General features: G+C 46.0%; 1 protein-coding gene across 1 annotated transcript; it reads right to left on the bottom strand.

Annotated features, from left to right (window-relative positions):
* On the bottom strand, positions 1-24,832 carry LOC140207866 (NACHT, LRR and PYD domains-containing protein 3-like). Its single transcript, XM_072276413.1, has 12 exons — positions 24,796-24,832; positions 21,642-21,733; positions 19,722-19,892; positions 13,411-13,582; positions 13,247-13,312; positions 7,159-8,926; positions 5,970-6,056; positions 1,554-1,724; positions 1,228-1,398; positions 902-1,072; positions 253-420; positions 1-88 (listed from the first exon to the last, which is right to left on the bottom strand). Exons 1-12 carry the CDS (start codon positions 24,830-24,832, stop codon positions 1-3), a joined length of 3,162 nt encoding a protein of 1,053 aa, XP_072132514.1.
* Between the last annotated feature and the right edge of the window lie 1,209 nt (positions 24,833-26,041).

The raw sequence follows: 26,041 nt of genomic DNA, 5'->3' as shown, positions 1-26,041 counted from the left end.
TCACACATCCACTGTCAGTCCGTGTCTGTGTCCCCACAGAGATTTCAGTTCCTTCCTCCCGATCTCACTGAACCGATTGTCCCACAGCCTAAAACCGATGGAAGAATAAAGATGAAATAAACAGAATACACAACAGTGTCAGTATCAGCGGAGTGGGGTTAATGTTTCAACAACACTCACAGACAAATCTCACCAGAAAACCCGAGGATCCGCTGATATTTTATCACGTTGAACATTAACACAAACTCTCACCTGATCCACATCAGACTCGGGTGGGTCAGTATGAGGCAGCGGAGAGCGGGGACAGATCGGTCTGTGAGGGAGTTTGATACCAGGCTCAGCTCCGTCAGTGATGGGTTTGTACTGAGAGCAGAGACGAGATCCTCGGCACCAGAATCTGTGAGACCGACACTGAACAGCCTGGAGATGAGAGAGAGTGAGGGTGAAGGACACAGAGAGACAGGAGACGGTACAAATCCCCAGTGTTTATCAGTAACACAATTACTGATCACATTAATGTTCAGTGTCAGACACCCAATGACTGTAAACACAATCTCCCACAGTCTGGTACTTACCACAGTTTCTGTATTTTACACTCCGGGTTCCTCAGAGCCGCAGACACCAGTTTCACTCCTGAATCTCCAAATTTATTATCACCCAGCCTCAGCTCTGTCAGTGATGGGTTTGTACTGAGGGCGGAGGCGAGATCCTCGGCACCAGAATCTGTGAGACCGACTCTCTCGAGCCTGGAGATGAGAGAGAGTGAGGGTGAAGAACACAGAGAGACAGGAGACGGTACAAATCCCCAGTGTTTATCAGTAACACAATTACTGATCTCATTAATGTTCAGTGACAGACACCCAGTGATCGTAAACGCAATCTCCCACAGTCTGGTACTTACTCTAGTTTCTGTATTTTACACTCCGTGTTCCGCAGAGCCGCAGACACCAGTTTCACTCCTGAATCTCCCAGTTTATTACCACTCAGGTTCAGCTCCGTCAGTGATGGGTTTGTACTGAGCGCGGAGACGAGATCCTCGGCACCAGAATCTGTGAGACCGACATTGTCCAGCCTGGAGATGAGAGAGAGTGAGGGTGAAGGACACAGAGAGACAGGAGACGGTACAAATCCCCAGTGTTTGTCAGTAACACAATTACTAATCACATTAATGCTCAGCGGCAGACACCCAGTGACTGTAAACACAATCTCCCACAGTCTGGTACTTACTCCAGTTTCTGTATTTTACACTCCGGGTTCCTCAGAGCCGCAGACACCAGTTTCACTCCTGAATCTCTCAGGTTATTAGCACCCAGATACAGCTCCGTCAGTGATGGGTTTGTACTGAGAGCGGAGGCGAGATCCTCGGCACCAGAATCTGTGAGACCGACATCTTTCAGCCTGGAGATGAGAGAGAGTGAGGGTGAAGGACACAGAGAGACAGGAGACGGTACAAATCCCCAGTGTTTATCAGTAACACAATTACCAATCACATTAATGTTCAGTATCAGACACCCAGTGACTGTAAACGCAATCTCCCACAGTCTGGTACTTACCACAGTTTCTGTAATTTACATTCCGGGTTCCTCAGAGCCGCAGGCACCCGTTTCACTCCTGAATCTCCCAGTTTATTATAACTCAGGTTCAGCTCCGTCAGTGATGGGTTTGTACTGACAGCGGAGGCGAGATCCTCGGCACCAGAATCTGTCAGATCGACTCTCTCCAGCCTGGAGAAGAGAGAGAGTGACACAGACAGACAGGAGACGGTACAAATCCCCAGTGTTTATCAGGAACAGAATTACTGTTATTTTCTTCAGCACGACTGCGCAAGTCGGCTAGTGAGAACAGCGAGAAGAGTTTAAAAAGAAGACAAATTTACAGAGCGGGCGATGGCACAGTGGGAGACAGAGTAGGAAGGTTTTGGCTCAACGGGGCTTCGACGATGACGGGTCGAGGCGAGGTAGGTTATCTGTTTAGAATACAGACAGAAAGTATGTGTGTGAGGCTGGTTAACTCTGCTCGGTGTCAGATGTGGGAGATCCTGGAGACTCCCAGCCTCCCAGACGGCCATATCTGGACCAGGTGTGTCGAGCTGCAGCTCCCTTGGGAACTGGAGGTGCAGCTCGATGCCCTTCGTCTGGTCAGGAAAAGCGAGGAGGTGATAGATAGCAGATATTGACAGGACGTCACTCCGGGGCCACGGGAGACAGACAAGTGGGTCACAGTCAGGAGAGTGAAGGGGTAGAGTCAGTTACTAGAGAGTACCCCAGTAGCCGTACTCTTTTATGATAAGTATTCCCATTTGAGAACTGCTGGAAGCGGGGTGGGGGCGGCCTACGGGGGGAAGCAAGAGCGGCCACACCTCTGGCATAGAGTCTGGCCCTGTGGCTCAGAAGGATCGGAAAAGGAAGAGGAAGGCAGTATTGATAGGGGTCTCCATAGTTAGGGGGTCAAACAGTCGATTCTGCGGATGCAGGAAAGAAATGCGGATGGTAGTTTGCCTCCCAGGTGCCAGGATCCAGGATGTTTCCGACTGCGTCCAAAATATCCTGCGGTGCGATGGAGAACAGTCAGAAGTTGTGGTACCTATCGGTACCAATGACATAGGTAGGATGAGGGAAGAGGTCCTGAAAACAGACTACAGGAGTCAGAAAAGAAGGTGAGAAGCAAGACCGGAAATGTAGTAATCTCGGGATTACTGCCTGTGCCACGCGACAGTGAGTATAGGAATAGAGTGTGGTGAAGGATAAATGCGTGACTGAGGGATTGGAGCAGGGGGCAGGGATTCATATTTCTGGATCATTGGGACTTCTTCTGAGGCAGGTGTGACCCTCACAAAAAGGACGGGTTGCACTTGAATCCCAGGAGGACCAATATCCTGGCGGGGAGGTTTGCTAAAGCTATTGAGGAGAGTTTCAGCTAGAATTGCTGGGAGGTGAGAAACGAACTGAAGTGACGGAGGAAAGAGAAGTTGGCTCACAAATAGAGAAAGTTTGGAGACGGTGTGAAAGGGAGGATAGGCAGGTGATAGAGAAGGGACGCACTCAGTCCGATGGTTTGAAATGTGTCTATTTTAATGCAAGCAGTATTATGAACAAAGAGGATGAGCTTAGAGCGTGGATCAGTACTTGGAGCTATGATGTTGTGGCCATTACAGAGACTTGGATGGCTCAGGGGCAGGAATGGCGACTTCAAGTGCCGGGTTTTAGATGTTTCAGAAAGGACAGGGAGGAAGGCAAAAGAGGTGGGGGTGTGGCACAGTCGATGAGAGGTAGTCTCACGACTGCAGAAAAGGAGGAAGTCATGTAGGGGTTGTCTGCGGAGTCTCTGTGCATCGCAGAGGCCAATAACAACTACTGGGTGTTTTTTTACAGATCACCCACCCAATAGTAACAGGGACATTGAGGAGCAGCGAGGGAGACAGATTCTGGAAAGGAATAATAATTACAGGGTTGTTGAGGTGGGAGATTTTAATTTCCCAAATATTGATTGGCATCTCCCTAGAGTGAGGGGTTTAGATGGGGTGGAGTTTGTTAGGTGTGTTCACGAAGCTTTCTTGACACAATATGCAGATACGCCTACAAGAAGAGAGGCTGTACTTGAACTGGTATTGGGAAATGAACTTGGTCAGGTGTCAGGTCTCTCAGTGGGAGAGCATTTTGGAGATAGCGATCACAATTCTATCTCATTTATCATAGCACTGGAGAGGAATAGGAACAGACAAATTAGTGAAATGCTTAATTGGAGTAAGGGGAACTTGTAAGTATAAATTGGAAACAGATGTTTTCAGGGAAACATACCGAAGAAGTGAGGCAAATGTTCAGGGGATATTTGCGTGGGGTTCTGAGTAGGTACGTTCCAATGAGACATGGAAAGGATGACGGGGTACAAGACCTGTGGTGCACAAAGGCTGTTGTAAATCTAGTCAAGAAGAAAAGAAGAGCTTACGAAATGTTCAAAAAACTAGATAATGATATGAATCTGGAAGATTATAAGGCTAGCAGGAAGGAGCTTAAGAATGAAATTAGGAGTTCTACAAGGAGACATGAGAATGCCTTGACGGGCGGGATTAGGGAAAACCCCAAGGCATTCTGCATGTATGTGAAGAGCAAGAGGATAAGATGTTAGAGAACAGGATCAATCAAGTGTGACAGTAGAAAAGTGTTTATGGAATCGGAGGTGATAGCAGAGGTACCTGATAAGCTATTTGCTTCAGTATTCACGACGGAAAAGGATCTTTGCGATTGTAGGGGTGACTTGCAGTGAACTGAAAAGCTTGAGAATGTAGATATTAAGAAAGAGGATGTGCTGCAGCTTTTGGAAAGCATCAAGTTGGATGAGTCGCCGGGACCGGATGAGATATACCCCAGGCTACTGTGGAGGCGAGGGAGGAGATTACTGAGCCTCTGGCGATGATCATTGCATCATCAATGAGGACGGGAGAGGTTGCGGAGGACTGGAGTGTTGCAGATGTTGTTCCCTTATTCAAGAAAGAGAGTAGCGATAGGCCAGGAAATTATAGGCCAGCGAGTCTTACCTCAGTGGTTGGTAAGTTGATAGAGAAGATCCTGAGAGGTAGGACATTTGGAGAGACAAGATATGATCAGGAATAGTGCGCATGGCTTTTTCAAAGGCAGGTCATGCTTTACAAGCCTGATAGAATTTCTTGAGGATGTGACTAAACACACTGATGAAGGTAGAGCCATAGATGTAGTGTATATGGATTTCAGCAAGGCATTTGATAAGGTACCCCAGGCAAGGCTTATTGAGAAAGTAAGGAGGCGTGAGACCCAAGGGGACATTGCTTTTCGGATCCAGCACTGGCTTGCCCACAGAAGGCAAAGAGTGGTTGTAGACGGGTCATTTTCTTCATGGAGGTCGGTCACCAGTGGTGTGCTTCAGCGATCTGTTCCGGGACCCCTACTCTATGTGATTTTTAGAAATGTGCTGGATGTGGAAGTGGAGGGATAGATTAGTAAATTTGCTGATGATACAAATGTTGGGAGTGATGTGGATAGTGTGGAGGGCTGTCAGAGGTTACAGCGGGACATTGATAGGATGCAAAACTTTGCTGAGAAGTGGTAGATGGAGTTCAACCCAGATAAGTGTGAGATGATTCATTTTGGTAGGTCAAATATGATGGCAGAATACAGTATTAATTGTAAGACTTTTGGCAGTGTGGAGGATCAGAGGGGTCTTGGCGTCCGACTCCATAGGACACCCAAAGCTGCTACACAGTTTGAATCTGTGTTTAAGAAGGCGTATGGTGTATTGGCCTTCATCAGTCGTGGGATTGAGTTTAAGGGCCGAGAGGTAAAGTTGTAGCTATAGAGGACACTGGTCAGACCCCAGTTGGAGTACTGTGCTCATTTCTGGTCGCCTCACTACAGGAAGGACTTGGAAACCATAGAAAGGGTGCAGAGGAGATTTACAAGGATGTTGCCTGGATTGGGGAGCAGGTCTTATGAGAATAGGTTGAGTGAACTCGGCCTTTTCTCTTGCAGTGACGGAGGATGAGAGGTGACCTGATAGAGGTGTACAAGATAATGAGAGGCATTGACCGCGTGGATAGTCAGAGGCTTTTCCCCAGGGCTGAAATGGCGAGCACGAGAGGGCATATTTTTAAGGTGCTTGGAAGTAGGTGCAGAGGAGATGTCAGGGGTAAGTTTTTTTTTTAACGCAGGGAGTGGTGAGTGCGTGGAATAGGCTGCCGGTGGCGATGGTGGAGCCGGAAATGATAGGGTCATTTAAGAGACTCCTGGATGGCTACATGGAGCTCAGAAAAATAGAGGGCTATGGGTAAAGCCTAGGTAGTTCTAAGGTGCGGACATGCTCGGCACAGCCCTTGTGGGCCGAAGGGACTGTATTGTGCTGCAGGTTTTCTATGTTTCTATGTTTCTACTGATCACATTAATGTTCAGGGTCAGACACCCAGTGACGGTAAACACAATCTCCCACAGTCTGGTACTTACCACAGTTTCTGTATTTTACACTCCGGGTTCCTCAGAGCCGCAGACACCGGTTTCACTCCTGAATCTCTCAGGTTATTCCCCCCAAGGCTAAGCACAAACAGACAAATCGATGAACAAAGTGATTCAAACCGTGGGTCTGAGGGAATTTCTCTCACTCGGATATTTCAGGAAACATTAAACCCTTCAGTAAATCACTGATCGGAGTTCCCATCACTGTCAATGTCCCTCACTGCCCAGCTCCAGGGTATTGACCGAATGTCAGTAATTTAGTCTGTCGATGTGACCCTGTAAACTCCACATTTCCTGTCTCATTCCCCGATGGCGAGAAATCTGTTCCTGATGTGAGAGGGTCGGAAGGGCAGGGTTGAAGGGTGGGAGACATTCCCACAGTGAGGAAGATTTGTTAATGGAAAAGTGTCGTGGGAGATGGTGGAAGAGATCCCAGCTGAGGCAAACGGATAGGAAGACAGATCCTGCAGGAGGAAGGTGATTGAGGAAGAGAGATCTCAGAGGAGGAAGGAGGAGGGGTCCCACAGGAGGAAGTAGGGATGGGGAAGAGAGATCTCATAAGAGGACACCGATGGGAAATGATAATCCAACAAGACGAGGGATTGCAGAAAAAAAGATTGCACGGGAGAGGTGGGATTGAACTGAGGCCCACAATCGAGATAGGAGGTGCCCGCTTGCGGTCTGGGTATCTGGTAGCGAGCGCAGTCACACAGGTGGACTGATGGTGACAGTCACACACGGGGAAGGGCAGGGGAGGATAATCTCACAATGGTATTTCTTGCCTTCTCTCTGGGACAGTCTGCTGACGGTCTCTTGTCCCTCACCGGGAAGGAGGTGTGAATCTCTGACCCACCTGCTGCAGTCAGAGTCAGTCTGGGTGTCAGTAACAGTGAGAAGGAACATTGTCAATGGACGTGTCACAGGCAGCAAGAAACATCGCCATTCCTGTGATTTACTACCATTAAACAAATGGCCATTGTTCACTGATATAAAGTATCCAACATCCCTTCACAAGGAACCACGGAAACCCGCCATAATTGAGAAATTACTGACCTATCCCTTGGCCATTTTTCACAATTCTTCACAATCTGATTTGCTACAGTTTTACCCCAATCCCTTAACATTGAAACAACATAACTGGACAGTTTCACAGTTCAGAGTGAGAGATAAATCAAGTTACCTCAACTCCTGGCACTTGTGCAGCCCGGGTCCCAGCCGCTGGATTCCTTCACTCTGAATGTTGCAGTTCACCAGGTCGAGGTGTTTTATTGTATCACAGTGTCCGATGACATGGGACAGGACCGCGCAGTCAATCGGGGTCAGTGTCATTCCACGGAATGAAAGTGTTTCCACAGATCCCAGAGCAGCCTGAACCAGTCCACGATTCTGAGACTCAAACAGGTAGTGCAATGTGTTCAGGAGGCTCCTTTTACCAGCTTCACTCTTCGTGTTTCCACTCTGGCGTTTAACCTCCTCCTTCACCCAGTCAATCACCCGGCAGGTTGTTTCATGAGGAAACGGACCCAGAAACTCCTCCAGGCCCCGAGCTGTCATTGGGGAGGAGAGACCAGCAACAAAACGGAGAAATACCTCAAATCGCCCATCTGTCGTGTTGTGGGCTTCAGTGAGGAATTTCAGGATATCCCCGGGATGTGGATTCAGGAATTGTGCGACTGCAGCTACAAACTCTTGGATGGTGAGGTGTGGGAATGTGTACACCACGCTCCGGGCTGAATCCTCTCTCTCCAAAAGCTCCATCAGGAACCCGGACAGGAACTGGGAAGGCTGCAGATTGTAGTTGATCAAATCTCCATCTGTAAACACAATCTTCTTCTCGGACACTCCTCTGAAGGCCATCTGACCAACCCTGAGTAACACATCACGGGGGTTCTCAATCTCACGGCCGTGGTTTTTCAGGATGTTGTAAATATAGTAGGAATACAGTTGGGTGATGGTCTTGGGAACTCGCTGCGGGTCCCTGACTCTTTGTGTGAAGAAGGGGCCCAGTGTCAGAGCGAGGATCCAGCAGTAGGAGGGGTTGTAGCTCATGGTGTACAGGATCTCGTTCTCCTTCACGTGTTTGAAAACAGCTGCTGCCACCGTCTGATCTTCAAAATGCCTGATGAAATACTCCTTCCGTTCCTCACCAACAAATCCCAGGATTTCAGCCCAGACACTGATCTCAGCCTTTTCCAATAAATGTAACGCAGTTGGGCGGGTGGTCACCAGCACTGAACACCCTGGGAGCAGCTTGCCCTGGATTAAACTGTACACAATGTCAGACACTTCACACCACCACTCGGGATCTGGGCACTGGTGCTTGGGTTCTCTGTCTCTCCGACTGTCAGCAAAATCGATTCTGTGTTTGAATTCATCCAAACCATCGAAAATAAACAGCAATCCCTCTGGGTTCCGCCAGACCTTTCTCAGTAAATTCCCAAAGTAAGGATACTGATCCAGAATCAGTTCCCTCAGGTTTATTCTGCAGTTAATGGAGTTTAAATCTCGGAATTTGAAACAGAAGACAAAATGGAATTGTTGGTATATTATCCCTGTGGCCCAGTCATAAACAATCTTCTGTACCATTGTTGTTTTCCCGATCCCCGGGACTCCGGCTACTGCTGCCGAACGTCCCGAAGTTGATCGTGTGAAGAATCTTTTCATTTTGTTCCGAAAACTATGTGAGTAACTATTCTGAAACAGATGAGCAATCGGGATTTTCTCCAGCTCTCTACAGAGATGTTCCTCTCTCCACTCCTCGTGGTCTCTGCCTCTTGCCAGCAGCTCATGTTCCACCAGTCTCCGATCTCGAACAGTAGAAATGACCGTGAGCTCAGCGTATCGATCAACCAGCTGGAAAACCTTCACCTTCTCCCTCATCAGGATCGTGTTCACTCTCAGGGTTTCAGTTTGTGCCCGCAGAGTCTCCTTGTGTTTCTGCTGAACATCTTAGGATGGACAGAAATAGGTTGTCAATGCCCAATCTGATGAACACGGAACACCCACGCATTTCCCCTAATAATAAAAATAAAAAATCTTGTTAACGACACTGTTTGGGTGAAATCGGGAAACCAGAAGTAAGAGTGTCTCAAAATGAACGGTGGCCCCAGAACATTTCTGATCTGATTCAGATTCGCTGTTCAACGCTCCGCTCTCCCCTCTGTTCGTAGTTTGCAGAGTCCCCGGTGTAACAGCGAGCACCAAGTTCATACGTGATTCTGGAGAGGAGAGTGTTGTGTGGAGCGGGTGGTTTGAATGCATTCCCTTCTCAGGTTCTGCTGAACAGAACAACGCTGCAGAGGGTGACATCCCTTTTACTTTTCTCATAACGAGCCTGATGTTCTTGATCGTCCTTTAGGTTTTACTGAGTTTCCTTTTCCAGGCTGAGACAGTCACGGTTTAACACCCCGCTGTCTCTTATTCTCTGAGAAGCTGGTACATGAACTCAGGCAATACACCCCCACCACTCCTCTACAGTCTCCTCTACGCCAGAGACCTTGTACATGATGGGCAAGAAACTGAAAAGGATGGCAGCAGTCACAGGCGACTCTATAGTCGTGTCAATTTTGCTACCAATGACATAGGAAGCAATGACGGAGGAGGTCTGGAAAACAGAACATAGGGAGATGAGAAGCTGGAACTCAAAGATAGTAATCTCCGGATTTCTGTCCGTGCCAGAGGTGGCAGATAAATGCGTGGCTGAAGAATTGCAGAGGGAGGCAGGGATTCAGGCTTTTGGATAATTGGGACAACGTTTGGGGCAGGCATTACCTGTGCAAAATGGACAGGTTGCAGAAATCCGACGAGGACCAATATTCCTGTGGACAGATTTACTGGAGCTGTTGGCAGTGTTTTAATCTAATATGGCAGGGAATTGGGAACCAGGATGAAGAGCTGATGATGAGAGCCAACGGGCTTACAAGTAGATGATAGGTGTCACAGGACAAGCTCATGATTGGGTGGAAATGCAGACAGATCAAAGTGTTGAATTGCACCACAGAGGCAAAATTCAAAAGGACGCAGATGCAGAACTGAACACGTTGTATTTAAATGTGCGTATAGCATTCGGAACAAGGTGGACGAACCCTTGGTGCAATTATATATTCTTCGGTATGATGTTGTAGGCGTCAGTGAGTCGTGGCTAAATGAAAGTCATAGTTGGGAGCTCAACATCAAAGAACATACTTTGTATCCAAAGGACAGGTAGGATGACATAGGTGGTGGTGTGGTTCTATTGGTTCGAGAAGGAATTACATCTTTAGAAAGACGTGATCAGAATAGGATCAGAAAATGTTGAATCTTTGTGGGTGGAGGTAAGAAATTGCAAGGGTTAAAAAAGAAAAAAAATTAGAATCATATATAGCCCTCCAAATAGTAGCCAAGAGGAGGGGTTGAGATTGAAAAGGGAGCTGGAAAAGGCATGTAATAAGGGTAATGACACAATTGTAATGGGGGACTTCAATATGCAAGGAAAATAGCAAAATTATGCATACTTAAAATGTCAGGTCTTAAGAGAGGCAATTTATTGATTGCCGACAAGATAGCTTTGTAGAGCAGCTTGTGCTTGAGACTACGCGGGGAAATGCTATCTTAGATTGGGTGTTGTGTAATAACCCAGGTCTTAATATGGAGCTTAATGCATAGGAACCTTAGGAGGCAGTGATCCTAAAATGATGGAATTCAAACTGCAATTTGAGAGGGAGAAACGTAACTTACCTGTATCAGTATCGCAATGGAATAGAGCGAATTACAGAGGCATGACAGAGGAGCTTTACCAGGTGGTTAAGGAGGATTGTAGTGGGAATAGCGGCAGAACATAGATGGCTGAAGTTTCCTGGAATAGTTCACAAGGTGTAAGATAGACACGGCCCACAGAGGAAGAAGTTCTCAAACGGCAGGGGTAGGCAACCGTGATTGACAAAAGAAGTTAAGGACTGCATAAAAGCCAAGGAAAGGGCTTATAAGGTAGCAAAGGTGAGTGGAAAGTTGGATGAATGGAAAGGTTTTAAAATCCAACACAAGGCAACTAAAAAAGCTATAAGAAGGGAAAAATGAAATATTGGGGCAGTCAAGCCAATAATATAAAGCAGGATAATAAACACTTCTTTCAGGTATATGAAGAGTAAAAGGAAGGTGAGAGTTGATATTGGAGCACTGGAAAATGATGTTGGTGAGATGGTAATGGGGGCTAAAGAAATAGCAGAGAAGCCTAATGGGTACATTGCATATGCCTTCCCGTGGAAAATGCTAGGAGTATGCAGTGGTCCATAAGTGACAGGCAGTAGAATTGAGTGCCATTGCTATTACAAAAGAAAGGTCTTAAGTTGGATGTCACTCGGGCCAGATTGTCTACGTCCCAAAGTCCTAAGAGAGGCTGCTGGAGAGATAAAGGATGCATTGGCCATGACTTTTCAAGAACCTGTTGATTCTGCCATGGTCCCGGAACATCTGAAATATTCATTGCAAATATTACTCCACTCGTTAAGAAAGGAGGAATGCAAAAGAAGGGAAATTATAGGCCAGTTGCCAAACCTCAGTGGTTGGGAAGGTGTTGGAGACTCTTACTAAGGTTGAAGTTTCGAGGTACTTGGAGACTAATGACAAAATACGTCAAAGTCAGCACGGTTTCTGTAAAGGGAAATCTTGCCTGGCAAATCTGTTCTTCGAGTAAGGAACACACAGGGTCAACGAAGGAGAGGCAGTGGACGCGATTTACTTGGATTTTCAAAAGGCATTTGATTCGGTGCCGCATATGAGGCTGCTGAACAAGATAAAATTCTATCACGTTACAGGAAAGATATTGGCATGTGTAGCGGAATGGCAGGAGGCAACGAGTGGGAATAAAAGGGGCCTTTTCTGGTTGGCTGCCTGTGACTAGTATTCCGCAGGTTTCATTGTTGAATCTGCTGCATTTGACATTGTTTATCAATGATTTGGATAATGGAATTAATGCCTTTGTGGCAAAGTTTGTGGTTGATGCAAGATAGGTGGAGGGGTAGGTAGTGCTCAGGAAGCAATGCGTTTGCACCAGAATGTAGACAAATTGGAAGAATGGGTTAAAAAAGAGGCAGATGGAATACAGTTTTGGGAAATGTATGATCATGTATTTTGGTACAAGGATAAATAGTGTGGACCATTATCTCAATGGGAGGAACGTTCAAACGTCAGAGGTGCAGAGGGAATTAGCAGTCCTCCAGCAAGATTCCCAGAAGATCAATTTACAGGTTGAATCTGTAGTAAAGTAGGTAAATTCAACATTGACATTTATTTCAAGGGGAATCGAATATAAAAGCAAGGAGATAATGCTGAGCCTTTTGTAAGTATGTAGTCAGGCCGCACTTGGAGTTTTGTCAACCGTTTTGGACCAGATACATCAGAAAAGATGTTCTGTCATTGGAGAGAGTCCAGAAAGATTCACGAGGATGATTCTGGGAATGAAGGGGTCAACACATGAGGAGCGTTTCAGCAACTTTGGGCCTGTAGTCAATGGAATTTAGTGGGGTACGGGGGGCATCTCTTTGAAAAGTACCAAATGCTGAAAGGACCAGATAGGGTGGATGTGCAGAGTATGTTTCCTATGGTGGAAGCATCCAGAACTGAAGGGCACAGCACCAAAATTGAGAGGCGATCCTTTAGAACAGGTAAGGAGGATTATTTTAGCCAATGAGTACTGAATCTCTGGAATGCTGTTCCACAGACGGCAGTGGAGGCCGCGTCCATGAGTATATTTAAGGAGGAAGTTCCTGATCGGTCAGGGCATCAAAGAATATGGTGAGAAGGCAGGTGTATGGGGATGAGTGGAATCAGGGATCAGCCATGATGGAATGGCGGAGTGGACTCGACGGGCTGAATGGCTTAATTCTGCTCCCATATCTTGTGTTCTTATGGAGAATGACATCAAATCTCAACTCCACTTTGGATCCGAAGTGTGAGACTTAACATGCTGATGTTGAATATTCCAATTGGAGAGGTCTGACTTCAGTTTTGACAGATCTCGGAATATTTGGCGCTAGGGAAAGGGGAACGCGGAGGTTTCCTCTCTGACCGACGGGAATGTCTGTTTAGCAATTTCATAGATGTCTCCAGGTGGACAGCCGAAAACCCAGGCGGTACAAGGTGTTCTGAAAAATGCAAGCGGTTACAGCTTCCAGCCACAGCATCAAAAAGTTTCTCCCAAACTCTAACAGTCTCTAAACATGCCTCTAAAGACAGGTATTCAAGCTCTCTGAGTGAAGTACAGACTTTTAGATTTTCGTTCCATCGCTTACCTTTCAGATGCGCGGGCACTTCAGATACACCCCGCTCAGTGTCCATGTAGGCGAACTGGGCATCACCTGTTCAAACAGATTAACCTGCATGAAGTCTGTTCTGTGTAATACTGTAAATTCATCAGCATTTACATCTGTAACACACAGTGTATTGTTCACCGTACCACGTTCCCGTATTTCATTCAATATTCTGCTCAGCTTCGGTAAATGGTGGTGCAGTTTCACAAAGGATTCCCACATCACTCTCCGGGCCCCGGAGCCCTTCTCCATCACCAGATTCAGGAGGAGTTTGGAAGCGCCCGCTCGGTTTCCCTTCTCCGCCAGCTCAGTCACGCTCTGTAATGAACAATGGGGAATATATTGAGGAGCGGAGGGATGGGTACAAATCTACCCTGAACATGGACATTCTGCTCACCACAGATCACTAACAGCCGTTGAAGTGTTCATAGCGGGGGAAAGAGTTTAAAATAAGTTATCGTGGTCAGTCATGACTTTCTAAACGCCACAGATTGCGGGGTGCTTATCCAATAAGCAAGGTTAAACGGAGCACACATAGTGTGAGTGAGCCAGAGACTGAGTGGGGAGTTGAGGCTTTGTGTCAGAGAGGGTTCAACGGGGAGAGGCGGAGGCTTTAGGTAGATTTTGGGTAATATTTCCCTTCTCTTTTTCACGGTTAGAACACTGGGAATGTCAGGCAGGATAGTGGAATGCTCTTCCTATGGGGCGTGGCAAGATAGAGAGACCTCCAGTGTCCCTGACAACTGCAGCTCAAGAATTTCATCGAGCTGCAGCTTCTTACAGGCTGTGCTAAGGAATTGGAGCTGGAGATGGATGAACCCAGCTTCATTCAGGATGCTGAGAGGTTGACTGACAGGCTATACGGGGAGGGAGCTCTACCCAAGGCGCTGGACACAAGTAACTGGGTGACTGTCAAGTGCAGGCAATCGGAAAGTCTCCTTGCAGGGAATTCCTCTATAACAGGTATACGGCTTACAGTTGCTGGGTATGACCTAGCAGAAGAAAGGCACGGCAGTTATGCCTCCGGCACTCTGTTTGCCTTTGTGACTCGGAAGGGGTGAGAAGAGGTGGGCTGCACTGAAAGGGGGAATAGTTTGAAGACCAGAGTGGAGGTTCTGTTGACGAGAATAGATTTCTGAATGGTGAGTTGCCAAGGTCAGGGTTGTCTCGGATCGAGTTTGAAGGGTAGGGTGAGCGGCCACAGGTCGTGGTTCACGTTGGTACGAATGACAAGTGCAGGGAGGATGATGAGATCCTACAAAGTGAGTGCATGGAGTTAGATCCTCAGGCTAAAGGGCTGTTCTCTCAGGATTGCTACCCGTACCACGTGCTAGTGAGGCCGGACACTGGCCGATAATACTGTCTAACGTATGCCTGATGAAACGGTGCATGATGGAGAACTTCAGATGTTTGATGAAATGGTGCATGATGGAGGGCTTCAGATGTTTGCATGATTGGGCTCTCTTCCAAGGAAGGTGGGACCTGGAGAGACGTGATAATTTTGTACCCAAACTAGTAGCGACTGATACCCTTGCGGGAATGGTTGTTAGCGCTGCAAGGGGGAGGTGTTAATATTGAGTTGCAGGGTGACAGAAACATGGAAAACCAACAGCACAATGCAGGCCTTTCGGCCCACAAAGTTGTGAGAAACCTTAGAAATTACTAGGGTTACGCATAGCCAAATATTTTGCGAAGCTCCATGTACCTATCCAAAAGTCTCTTAAAAGACAATATCATATCCGCCTCTGCCACAGTTGCCGGCAGCCCATTCCACGCACTCACCACTCTCTGCGTTAAAAAATTCTTACCACTGACATCGTTGGAATTTAGAAGATTGAGGGGGGGATCTGATTGAAACGTATAAGATCCTAAAGGGATTGGACAGGCTAGATGCAGGAAGATTGTTCCCGATGTTGGGGAAGTCCAGAACGAGGGGACACAGTTTGAGGATAGAGGGGAAGCCTTTTAGGACCGAGATTAGGAAAAACTTCTTCACACAGAGAGTGGTGAATTTGTGGAATCCTCTGCCACAGGAAACAGTTGAGGCCAGTTCATTGGCTATATTTAAGAGGGAGTTAGATATGGCCCTTGTGGCTACGGGGGTCAGGGGGTATGGAGGGAAGGCTGGGGCGGGGTTCTGAGTTGGATGATCAGCCATGATCATACTGAATGGCGGTGCAGGCTCGAAGGGCCGAATGGCCTACTCCTGCACCTATTTTCTATGTATGTTTCTATGCATCTCCTCTGTAGCTACTCCCCAGCAACTTCAACCTGTGTCCTCTTCTGCCAACCATTTCAGCCCTGGGAAAAAGCCTTTGACAATCCACACGATCAACGCCTCTCATCATCTTACTCACCTCCATCAGGTCACTTCTCATCCTCCGTCTCTCCAAGGAGAAAAGGCCGAGTTCACTCAACCTATTCTCATAAGGCATGCTCACCAATCCAGGCAACATCCTTGTAAATCTCCTCAGCACCCTTTCTAAGGTTTCCATGTCCTTCCTGCAGTGCGGCGACCAGAACTGAGAACAGTATTACAGGTAAGGTCTGACCAGGGTCCTATATAGCTGTAACATTACCTCTCAGCTCCTGAAATCAATCCGACGATTGATGAAGCTCAATACACCGTAATCTTTCTTAACCACAGATTCAACCTGCGCAGCAGCTTTGAGCGTCTTATGGACTCAGACTCCAAGATCCCTCTGATCTTCCACACTGTCTAGAGTCTTACCATTAATACTATATTCTGCCATCATATTTGACCTAACAAAATGAACCACTTTACACTTATCTGGGTTGAACTCCATCTGCCACTTCTCAGCCTAGTTTTGCAACCTATCAATGTTCCGCTGTAATCTCTGACAGCCCTCCACACTATCCACAACACTTATAACCTTAGTGTAATCAGCAAACTTACTAAGCCAGATGAAGAACCAGAGCGGCTAATGGGGTGATTGTGTGGGAAATATTTTGTTAAGCCGACATAGAAAGTCAGGAAACCACACGATGGTCATGGTGAAACTAATGTTCCGAATGCGTATTATTTCAATGCAAGGAGTATTGTAGGGAAGGTATTTAGGCTTAGAGCATGGATCAGCGCATTCAATGACAACATTGGAACCTTTGATGTGATTTGTTTGGAGGAGGTGCGGGATTGGCAGTTCAGCATTCCAGGGTTCCGTTGCGTTAGACATGATTCGATAGAGCGGGAGGGATTAAAGAAGGAGGGGTGGAATAACTATTCAGGGAAAATGTCACCGTATTACTCAGAGAAGACAAACTAGAGAGCTCATTCACTGAGGCCACATGGGTGAAACTGAACAATAAGGAAGGGATGGCCACGTTAATGTATTATATTATATAGCACCCAATAGTCAATGGGATTTAGAGGAAAAAATGAGTAGAGAGATCGCAAACAACTGCAAAAAACACGAGGTCCTGATGGTACATAATTTTATCTTTTATTGACTGGAACACCCATATTTTAAAGGGCTGGACGGGATACTGTTGGTCAAATATGTTCAAGCAAATTTCCGTAATCAATATATTGAGGTCATAACTATAGACAGTGCGTACTGGAATTCTATAAGGGAACAGGACAGGGCAGGTGACAGAGGTGTGCCCAAGAGAACACTTTGGATCCGGCGATCATAATGTCATTTGTTTAAAGATCATTATGGAAAAGGAAAGGTCCGTTACTCGGATTAAGATTCTAACTTGGAGAGAGTCCAATATTAATGGTATCAGAAAGGATCTGACGAAAGTGGATTGGGTCAGGTTGTTTTCTGGTACAGATGTGCTTGGTAAGCGTGAGGCCTCCTAAACTGAAATTTTGAGAGTACAGAGTTCGAACGCATAAATTACCATAAGTAAAGAGTTTGAATGTTCCTGACGGAATAAAAGGAGAGGATAACATGTTTCGGGAACCTTGGCTTTTGAGAGATATTCAGGCCCTGAGCGCATAGCAAGTATAGGCTCGCAGGATCAAATGAGGTACTGGATGAGTACTAAAGGAAGAAATCAAGAGGGTTAAAATAAGGCATGAGTTTGCTCTAGCAGATAAGGGAAAAGAGAATCCCAAACTCTTCAGAGAGTTTATTCAGAGCAAAACTATACTAATGAACAAAATTGGTCCTATTGAGGTTCACAGTGGGCATTAATATATGATGCTGAAAGAGATGGGAGAGATTTAAATAGATTTTCTTTGCATTTATATTTACTCAGGCGATATACAGAGTACTTAGAGTGAGGCAAAATTGCAGTGACAGCATGGACGCTGTACAAGTTACATATGAGGAGGTGTTTGCTCTCTTGAAGCAGATTAGGGTGGATAAATCCCCAGGGTTTTCCTTCGTATCTTGTCTGCGGCGAGTGCAGAGATTGCATGTGCTCCAGCAAAGATATTTAAAATATCCGATGCGGAAGTATTGGAGAACAGCTAATGTTGATCTGAAAAGGCTGTAAGGATAAGCCAGGGAATTACAGGTTGGTGAGCCCAACACCAGTGATGATAAAGTTATTGGCAGGTATTCTGAGGGACTGGATGTGAGCATTTGGATGTACACAGATTGATTAGCAATAGTCAACACTGATTTGTGCTTGGTATATCCAGTATAACCAATCTTATGTTTTCTCGAGGATGTTACCAAGCGAGTAATGAAATCAAGTCAGTGGATGTTGTCTACATGGACTTCAGCAAGGCCCTTGACAAAGTTCATCATGGAAGCCTGGTCAATAAGATTAAGTCGCTTAGCATTCATGACATTCTTGTAGGTTAGTTTAGATATTGGATTCGTGAGAGAAGCTAAGAGAGCTAATTGAGGTTTTCTTCTGTAACTGGAGGTTTATGAGAAGTGGTGTGCTTCAGGGATCTGTGTTGTGTCTGACGTTGGTGTCTTATATATCAACGCTCTTGAAGATACTGTGGTAAACAGGTTCAGCAAATCTGTGGATGACAGCAAGGTAGTGACAGCCAGGAAAGTTATCACAGCTTCCAGAGGGACTTGGAACAGCTGGAAAAGAGCGGAATAAAATTGGGAGATAGAATTTAATGAGGACAAGTGTGAGGTGTTTTGAGGACAAACCACGATAGCACTAAAATATTGAGTGGTAGGGCATCGGGCAGTGCGGTAAAACCAAGATATCAGAGAAAACAGACACAAACTTTCTTGAAAGTGTTGTCGAAGGTAGATAGTGTTGTAAAGCTTAAAGGACATGGGTCTTCATAAATCAAAGTTTTGAATACAAAGCTTGGGATACAGGCACGTTCAACAGAGTTGTTAGGGAGGGTTTAAACTAATATGGCAGGGGGTTGGGAACCAGAGTGTTAGGGTTGAGGATGGGGAAAACAGAGATGATAGAAAGGACAGGCTGGAGATGAATCTTAATTACAGCCAGTGGCATGGGTTACAGGGCAATAGAGGTGTAGTGCAGTTACATCAGAGAGCAACAAATGCTCGACTGCAAGTGTTATGTTTGAAGACACACAACAAAAGAAATAAAACGGACGATCTTGAACTTCAGCAACAGATTGGCAAGTTGACTTTGTAGCCATTCCAGAATCCTGGCTAAAGGATGGCAGCAATTGGGAGCTGAAAGTCCAAGGATATACAGTGTATTGGAAAGGTTGGTTAGTAGGTAGAAGGGCTGGTGTAGCCCTGTGTATAAGAAATAATATCAAATCATTAGATAGACAATGACATAGGATCGGAAGGTACAGAGGCTCTATGGGTTGAGTTAAGAAATGACAAGGGTAAAAGAACCCTAATGGCAGTTGTATAAGGCCTCCAAACAGCAGCCGGGATGTGGATTACAAATTACAGCAGGAGATAGAAAAGGCGCGTCAGAACGGCAATATCACTGTAATCGTTGGGTATTTGAACATGAAAGTGGTTTGGGACAACCAGGCCAGTGATGGACCTCAAGAGAGAGAATTTGTAGAATGTCTAAGGGATAGCTTTTTAGAACAGCTTGTTTTTGAGCCCACTACGGGATCGGCTGTGCTGTGCTGTGCTGGGTGTTGTGCACTAATCTGGAGGTGATAAAAGAGCTTAAGGTTAGGGAACATTTGATTTGTGGGGAATCCCGGGGATCATCAAGAGAATACAGACTGGTGAATGGCCATTAAGGTCGACCACTGGCCACATAATGTGATGTCAGACAGAGTGGTGTGAAGTGGTTCTCTGTCCAAATGTAATGTACGTCAAGTGTCACATCACTAAAGCCGCATATCTGTATCCTAACCTGTCCAAAACTGAATGTGTTCAGAAAACTGGACAGAGGCTTATATTGGTGAATAAAGGTTCAGTGTATCGGCAACGAAAACTCTTTTCTTGATGTTGACCACAAGCATTGCAGGATTTTCATTGCCCAGTGGTAGGGGTGTCGTTACACCGGTTCTGTCGGTCTATGATAAATTCAGTAGAATCTGCGCTCAATCTACGTCCATTCCACTTACGTGATACTCTGGCCCGGTGAAGTGATCCTCGCCCATTAACATAAAGCCGACTCCCTCCACACCCTCCTCAATCGCCTGCTCCAGTCGCTCCATGTAGAATCCCGTCAACCGGAACAGTTGGTGATCCTCACAATTTGACAGGAAGGCGGAGATTGCGGAGTTCAGATCTGAAGTCAGTCACAGAACATTAAATAATAGACTGTACCATGCGTATGCGGACACGATGCCAATTTAAACCAATCCCATCTTCAGCAATATGATCAATATCCCGGCCTTCTCATGAGTTCAAACGCCTCTCAGATGTTGCTGAGAATCGGATTCCAGCCCCTCCCTTGGCAGCTCATTCCAGTCACTGATCACTCTCTGTGGAAAACCACGTTCAACCTTCCCCATTAACCTTCAAGCTATTTACATCAGAGCTTGTTGTTTGCACCGGGTCACAGACTATCGAACCTCCTATGTCTCTCATAAATTTATAAACTTCTCTGAGATTAAGGCCTCAGTCTCCGACACTCCAGAGAAAGCAATCCAAGCTTGTCCGACCTCTTCCGGAAACCAATATTCTGTAATCTGGGTAACCGATTATATTCTGCGCGCACAATACTGATTTTTTTTCTCTTAACCAATGTCCATCTAGTTACAGCACAACTTTCTAAAACACATACTCGCACCTCCACTCGTCGTTGCACACTATCAATTGTGTTGCGACCTTCAGGGTGCTATGCACATCCGTCACAAGACCCGTCCATACATCAAACTTCACAACGGTCCCAGCATTCACTGTGCAGATCGCTTGCGAATTTGACCTTCCAAGGTTCAGCTTTTCACATCTGCCCGAATTAACTGTACCTGTTAGCTCTCTGGTCGTATTTTAGCGGATTTTGAACACTTTGACAGCAGCCTCAAATTTACACAACACCGCCAACTTCTGTAAATCGACGAATCAGTCCACCCATGCGGTTATATAATCATTTTGAGTAATAGATAGTTTACTATTAATTTATTTACATCACACGTGATGCATGGAGAAACAGTGATCCTTGCGAAGACTACTGGCCACAGACCTTCACCCAGAGGAATAATCCTCCAGTCCTGGCTCTATTTTATGTGACCAAGACATCTTTGAAATCAATGTACAAAGTCTCTGCTTAACATTCCACCACCTGAAATGTCGATTGTTGATTTCCCTCTATAGATACTGCCTGACCTGCTGTTCCTCCAGCATTGTGTGCGTTGCCCTCTCTACTTACTCTCTTGTTTCACTTTAAAACTATTCACCAAGGACGTTCATTGCCTCGGTAGCCCCCTCAGATTCCCTGTTTAAAATTTCTCCTCTCGCTGTCTCCTGCACCCAGCCCGTTCTCCCTCAATATAACGTTCCTTAACTCGGCTACAGAAAACAAAAAGCGGGATACTCCCCTCATCTCCATTGTGCAACAACCAAAATATCCGGGGAGCATTCACCATTGCCCTTCGAAACAGATAAAAACATCTGTCTCTCTCACTGCGTGATGGAAGCATTTCCCACATCAGGATGTACAAAATACTGACAGAAATTCTGTCTGCTCCCTGGACTGTTACATTGCCTGCTATTGCATTCCTGTCAGAGTTTGCTGTATTCCTGTCTGAGTTTCGCCCATTCCCACCTTATTCAGGAGCTCCTTCCCCCTTTCACTCAGGTGAAGATCTGCACGGTGAGCGGAGTGATTCGACCATTCCCGTTGTTAGGTTCCTGCGCTGGACCTGGTGAATTGTTCCGTTGTTCAAGTTCGCTTTATCAGTAGGGTCAATGACCCCGTTTAATGGCACTTTTTCTGTGCCCCTTTAGAGCGCAAGTTTATTCCTCTGAACTACTGATGATTTGATTACACGTGCGTCATAAGGACAAAGTTTTAATGAGAAAGAGCACAGTGAGCATACCTGTGTCCATTCTGACACTGACTGACGTTGGTTGATTGTCGCCTGCTCGTCCGCCGTCCGGGAGGAAGAAAGCATCACCCGCTGGCGATGATCTGAATTACACCAATAGAAAGAGTATGAGTCAGCTACTCTGCCCTTCAAATTTAAAACACTTTTGTAAGGTATGCTCAGTCTTCTACATTCCAGAGAGTAAAGACATAGAGTCGCCATCCTCTCCCCGGAACTGAGGCCTTCTGGCCCTGACAACGCACTCACAAATCTTCTCTGCACTCTTTCAACTTTAACCAAGCCTTTTTCAAACATAGTGGATGGAACTATACTTTGTACTGCAAACACAGTCTGATCAAGGACTTGTGCAACGGCACCATAGTGGTTAACGCAAGTCATTACAGTTCGAATGACCCGGTTTCAATTCTTGCCGCTCCCTGTCAGAGTTTGCAGGTTTTCCCATGATCTCATGGGTTTCCTCCAGGTGTTTCAGTTTCACTCCACAGTCTCAAGACGTACCGGTGGGCAGTTTAATTGGTCATTGTAAATTGTCCTGTGACAAGACTAGGATTAAATCTCGGACTTAATGGGCAGCGTGGTTCGCTGTATCTCAATAAAAAAAAAATGTCCCGTCTCCTTCACTCAGTACCCTGACTGTTGAAGGACGGCGTAATAAACACCTCTTCACCACCCTGTGTCGACAATCTCAGACCATGAGCTGCTTGTTGCAATATTCAGAACGAAACTGAAGAGCACCAGGAAAACCAACATACCAGAAGGTTGATGTTGATCGCATCCCTCAAGAATATGCAGTGGAAGTGAAGAACAGATTCAATGTATTAAACTTGGTAGAGAAAAAAGCCAGAAGAACTATGAAGAGATGTAAGGAGCATTTTACAAGAGGTGCCAACAAAAAAAATGCAGACAAAAGACCAGGAAAGCAAAATGCCTTTCTTGGAGGTAGATCAGCGAAGAGAAGTGAAGACCAATGGAGATTGGAACGAATACCTCCAAATGAACACAACGTTCAAGATTGAGAGGAAAGATAAGGAAACTTACTTGAAGCAGCGATGCAAAGAAGCTGAAGAAGCCAACAGAATATGAAAGAACAAGAGGTCTGTTCAAGATCATTAGAGAAATCAAAGGAACATTTCATGCAAAAATGAGCATAGTAAAAAAAAAAGGGAAGGACCTTACAGAAGCAAAGGCACCTGAAAGAGATGGCAGGAATAGACAGAAGAATTATACAGAAAAGATCCTAAAAGCGAAGACATCTGGACTGACCCCCATCGATCCAGAGCCGGATATTTTGGGAAGCGAAGTCGAATGGGCGATAAAAATAAAATTGTCAATAATAAGGCTATAGGATGTGAGAGGAGTCCAGTTGAATTGTTTAAAAGGTGATGCTGCAAAAGTATTGCATGCAAATTGCCAGGAGATCTTAAAAAAAATCAATGGCTTTTTAGGTTGGGGAAAAAAAAATCAGTTTATAGCCCAATCCCCAAGAAGGGAAATGTAAAGATATGTTGAAATTACCGAACAATTTCACTAATTTTACATGCTAGCAAGGTAAAGATGCTGAAAATCATGCAAGCGAAACTTCGGCAATATATGAGTCGAGAGCTGTCAGATGTACAAGCTGGCTTTAGAAGAGGCAGAGGCATCAGAGACCAAATTGCGAACCTACGCTGGATAATAGAGAAATCGAGGGAATTCCCGAAAAGCATTTATCTATTTTATTGACTACTCTAAAGCCTCCGACAGTGTGGATTATAATAAACTACGGCAAATCCTTAATGAAATTGGGATACCTAAACATCTGATCTGCCTTATTAGAAACTTGTACGAAGATCAAGAAACAGCAGTTAGAACTGAACACGAAACAACAAACTGCTTCAAGATTGGGAAAAGAGAGCGACAAGGCTGTATACTGTTACTCTACTTATTTAATCTCTATGCTGAACACGTCGTGAGGAATGCTAGTCTAGAGGACTCAAAATGTTGAAATCTAAATTACAGGATGAAAAATTAACAATCATAAATATGCAGGTGATACTGCTCTAATGGAAGAAAGTGTGGAGGTTCTGAGGAGGTTTCCGCTCAAAGTGAAAGCAGAAAGAAACATTGGCTTGTTGCTCAAGATTAAGAAAAGCAAGATTATGTCGATCAACCTTATTAACTCAGTGGTGATAAATGGAAAGGAAGTGGAAGTAGCGACGGATTTTGTCCTTCTTGGTTCAAAGATTTTAATAGATGGTAACTGCCCCCAAGAAATTAAACGGTCTTTACTTCTGGGTAGGGCAACAATGGCAATTTAGATCAAATACTCAAAAGCAGAGACATAACATTGTCCATGAAGATCCGTAGAGTCAAGCCTATGGCATTTCCAGTTGTGATGTATGGCTGCGAGAGCTGGACTATTAGTGAGGCGGAACACAAAAGAATCAACATCATCGAACTTGGATGCTGGAGGAAAGTGTTAAGAGTTCATTTGACAGCAAGAATATCCAACAAGTCAATACTTGAAGAAGTACAGGCAGACTGCTCACGAGGAGGTTTGAAAAACTCACATATTTTGGCCACATCATGAGAAGACAGGATTTCTGTCATTGTCCGGTCCGTGAAGTCCGGGTTCCGGTTCACGGTCCCGTCCATGTACACCGGACCCCGGGTCTTCCTGCTGTCCCTTGTTTCAGTTTGGATTAATCATAGGCACCTGATGTTCGTCTTGATGCTGGGAATGTAAGTGACCCTGGGATCGAGTGTGGGTTCTGGTTCGTCTTGTCAGTATCCCCTTGGAGCAACCCGCCGGTGGAAGGCTAGAGCAGGCACTCGTGATCGCTAGGCCTGGTCGGAGGACTACCGCTTCATGAAGCCTTGTTGTCTCTAGTTGGAGAAGTCTTTGTCCTATCTATTCAGCCATTTCCTGGGTCAGCTGAGTGGCCGTCTGCCACTCCGAGCTAGATATGGTTTCAGCTGTTTCCGTAGCCAGCCAAAGTTGCTGGCTGCCCCGCGACTCGGAGCCACCCCGTACTGAGCTTCTTTCCTGTCCTTGATTCCGTGGGGTAAGTCAGGCCGTCATTACCGTTACCCTACGGTGGGATCTGTCCCTTCCCGTCCTCGCCTCCGTTGGGTAAGTCAGGCCGTCGTTGCCTTGGCGGTTTACCTCGGCAGTCATCAAGGTCCCGCATTCCAGGAATCATCCCGGCCCGGCGTCCTAGAAAGGGTCCCGGCCCTGCGTTCCAAGAAGAAGTACCTCGTCCTGCCCAGGAGTTCCTCATCCTGCCCAGGAATTCCTCGTCCTGCTCAGGAGTACATCGTCCTGCCCAGGAAAACCTCGAAGAATCTAAGCCTTGTCCAGTCCTGTAGCCACGTCATGTCTTCGCCTAGTCCGGAGACCGACCCTGAGTCAAGACCCAGGTTCTGGGTTCCTACCCAGTCTCTGGCTCGGAGTCTATACCCAAGCCTCGAGGAACCCAAGCCTCGTCTAGTCCTGTACCCAAGCCTCGAAAACCCAAGCCACGAGGAACCCAAGCCATGTCCAGTCCTGTAACCACATCATGACCTCGCCTGGTTCCAGGTCCGAGCCCAAGTCAAGACCCAGGTTCTGGGTCCTTGTCCAGTCCCTGGCTCGGAGTCCAAACCCAGGCTCCTAGCTCCCAGTTCCTTGTCCTCTTCCTGCTTTCCCAGGCAAGTTCCAACCAAAGTCTGTGTTCCTGTCCTGTCTAGTTCCCAGTACTGTAGTGCCTGTGTCTTGCATCTGGGTCCGCCATCAACGCCCCCCTTATGACAATTCCTCAGAGAAGCCTCCCATGTTAGGTAAGTCAGAAGGTAAAAGCAGAGGACAACAGAGGCTGCGATGGATAAATAATATTACCCATATAATGCGTATGACCGTGGGGGATCTTAGAGGGGTTGATGTGTAGTAACGCTGTTTTATTTACCTGTATTCATGGATTTTTCATGTATGTTTTGAATGACTATGAAACTTAACATAAATTGGTCAATGATTGCATCATAAACGAAACACAGAAATAAATTTAAATGTTTTCAGTATATAACAGACATGTAAGTGCTGAATTTTGTCGCTCAGATAAATTGGTAAGGCCGACAGCTCCAAGCATGTGTCCTCACAACACCAGCAGAGCAGCCTGCTGGCCCAAGGTGGGTCTGTTTACTCCGCTCTTTAAACCAAGACACCTCAAACAAAAGTGAGCCAGCGGGTCCTTCCGGCCCACCGTTTCATATTGTGAGGTCGTTTCTTGCTCTCCAAATTACCCCCACCCCTCACTTGCAGGTCAACAATTTACTGGTGTCCGCTACAAATATACTGAAGCCTTCTTCGTCCTCGTTAGTTCAGATCAGATAAAGTCCCTGCTCTCCCACTTCAATCCGTCTCCCTTACAGCTCTG

Source organism: Mobula birostris, chromosome 13, assembly GCF_030028105.1.
Source record: "Mobula birostris isolate sMobBir1 chromosome 13, sMobBir1.hap1, whole genome shotgun sequence".
Classification (NCBI taxonomy): Eukaryota; Metazoa; Chordata; class Chondrichthyes; order Myliobatiformes; family Myliobatidae; genus Mobula; species Mobula birostris.
Note: the sequence above shows the minus strand (reverse complement) of the source record. Positions and strands in the feature narration are given on the sequence as shown.

Bases quoted from the DNA above. Each gene is read 5' to 3' on its own strand.
- LOC140207866 (XM_072276413.1), bottom strand. From the start codon at position 24,832: ATGATTCCTGGAATGCGGGACCTTGATGACTGCCGAG. The intron at 21,734-24,795 runs GTAAACCGCCAA...GGTGTAATTCAG, and splicing joins GGACCTTGATGACTGCCGAG to ATCATCGCCAGCGGGTGATG. The intron at 1,073-1,227 runs GTAAGTACCAGA...TCTCATCTCCAG, and splicing joins TGTAAAATACAGAAACTGGA to GCTGGACAATGTCGGTCTCA.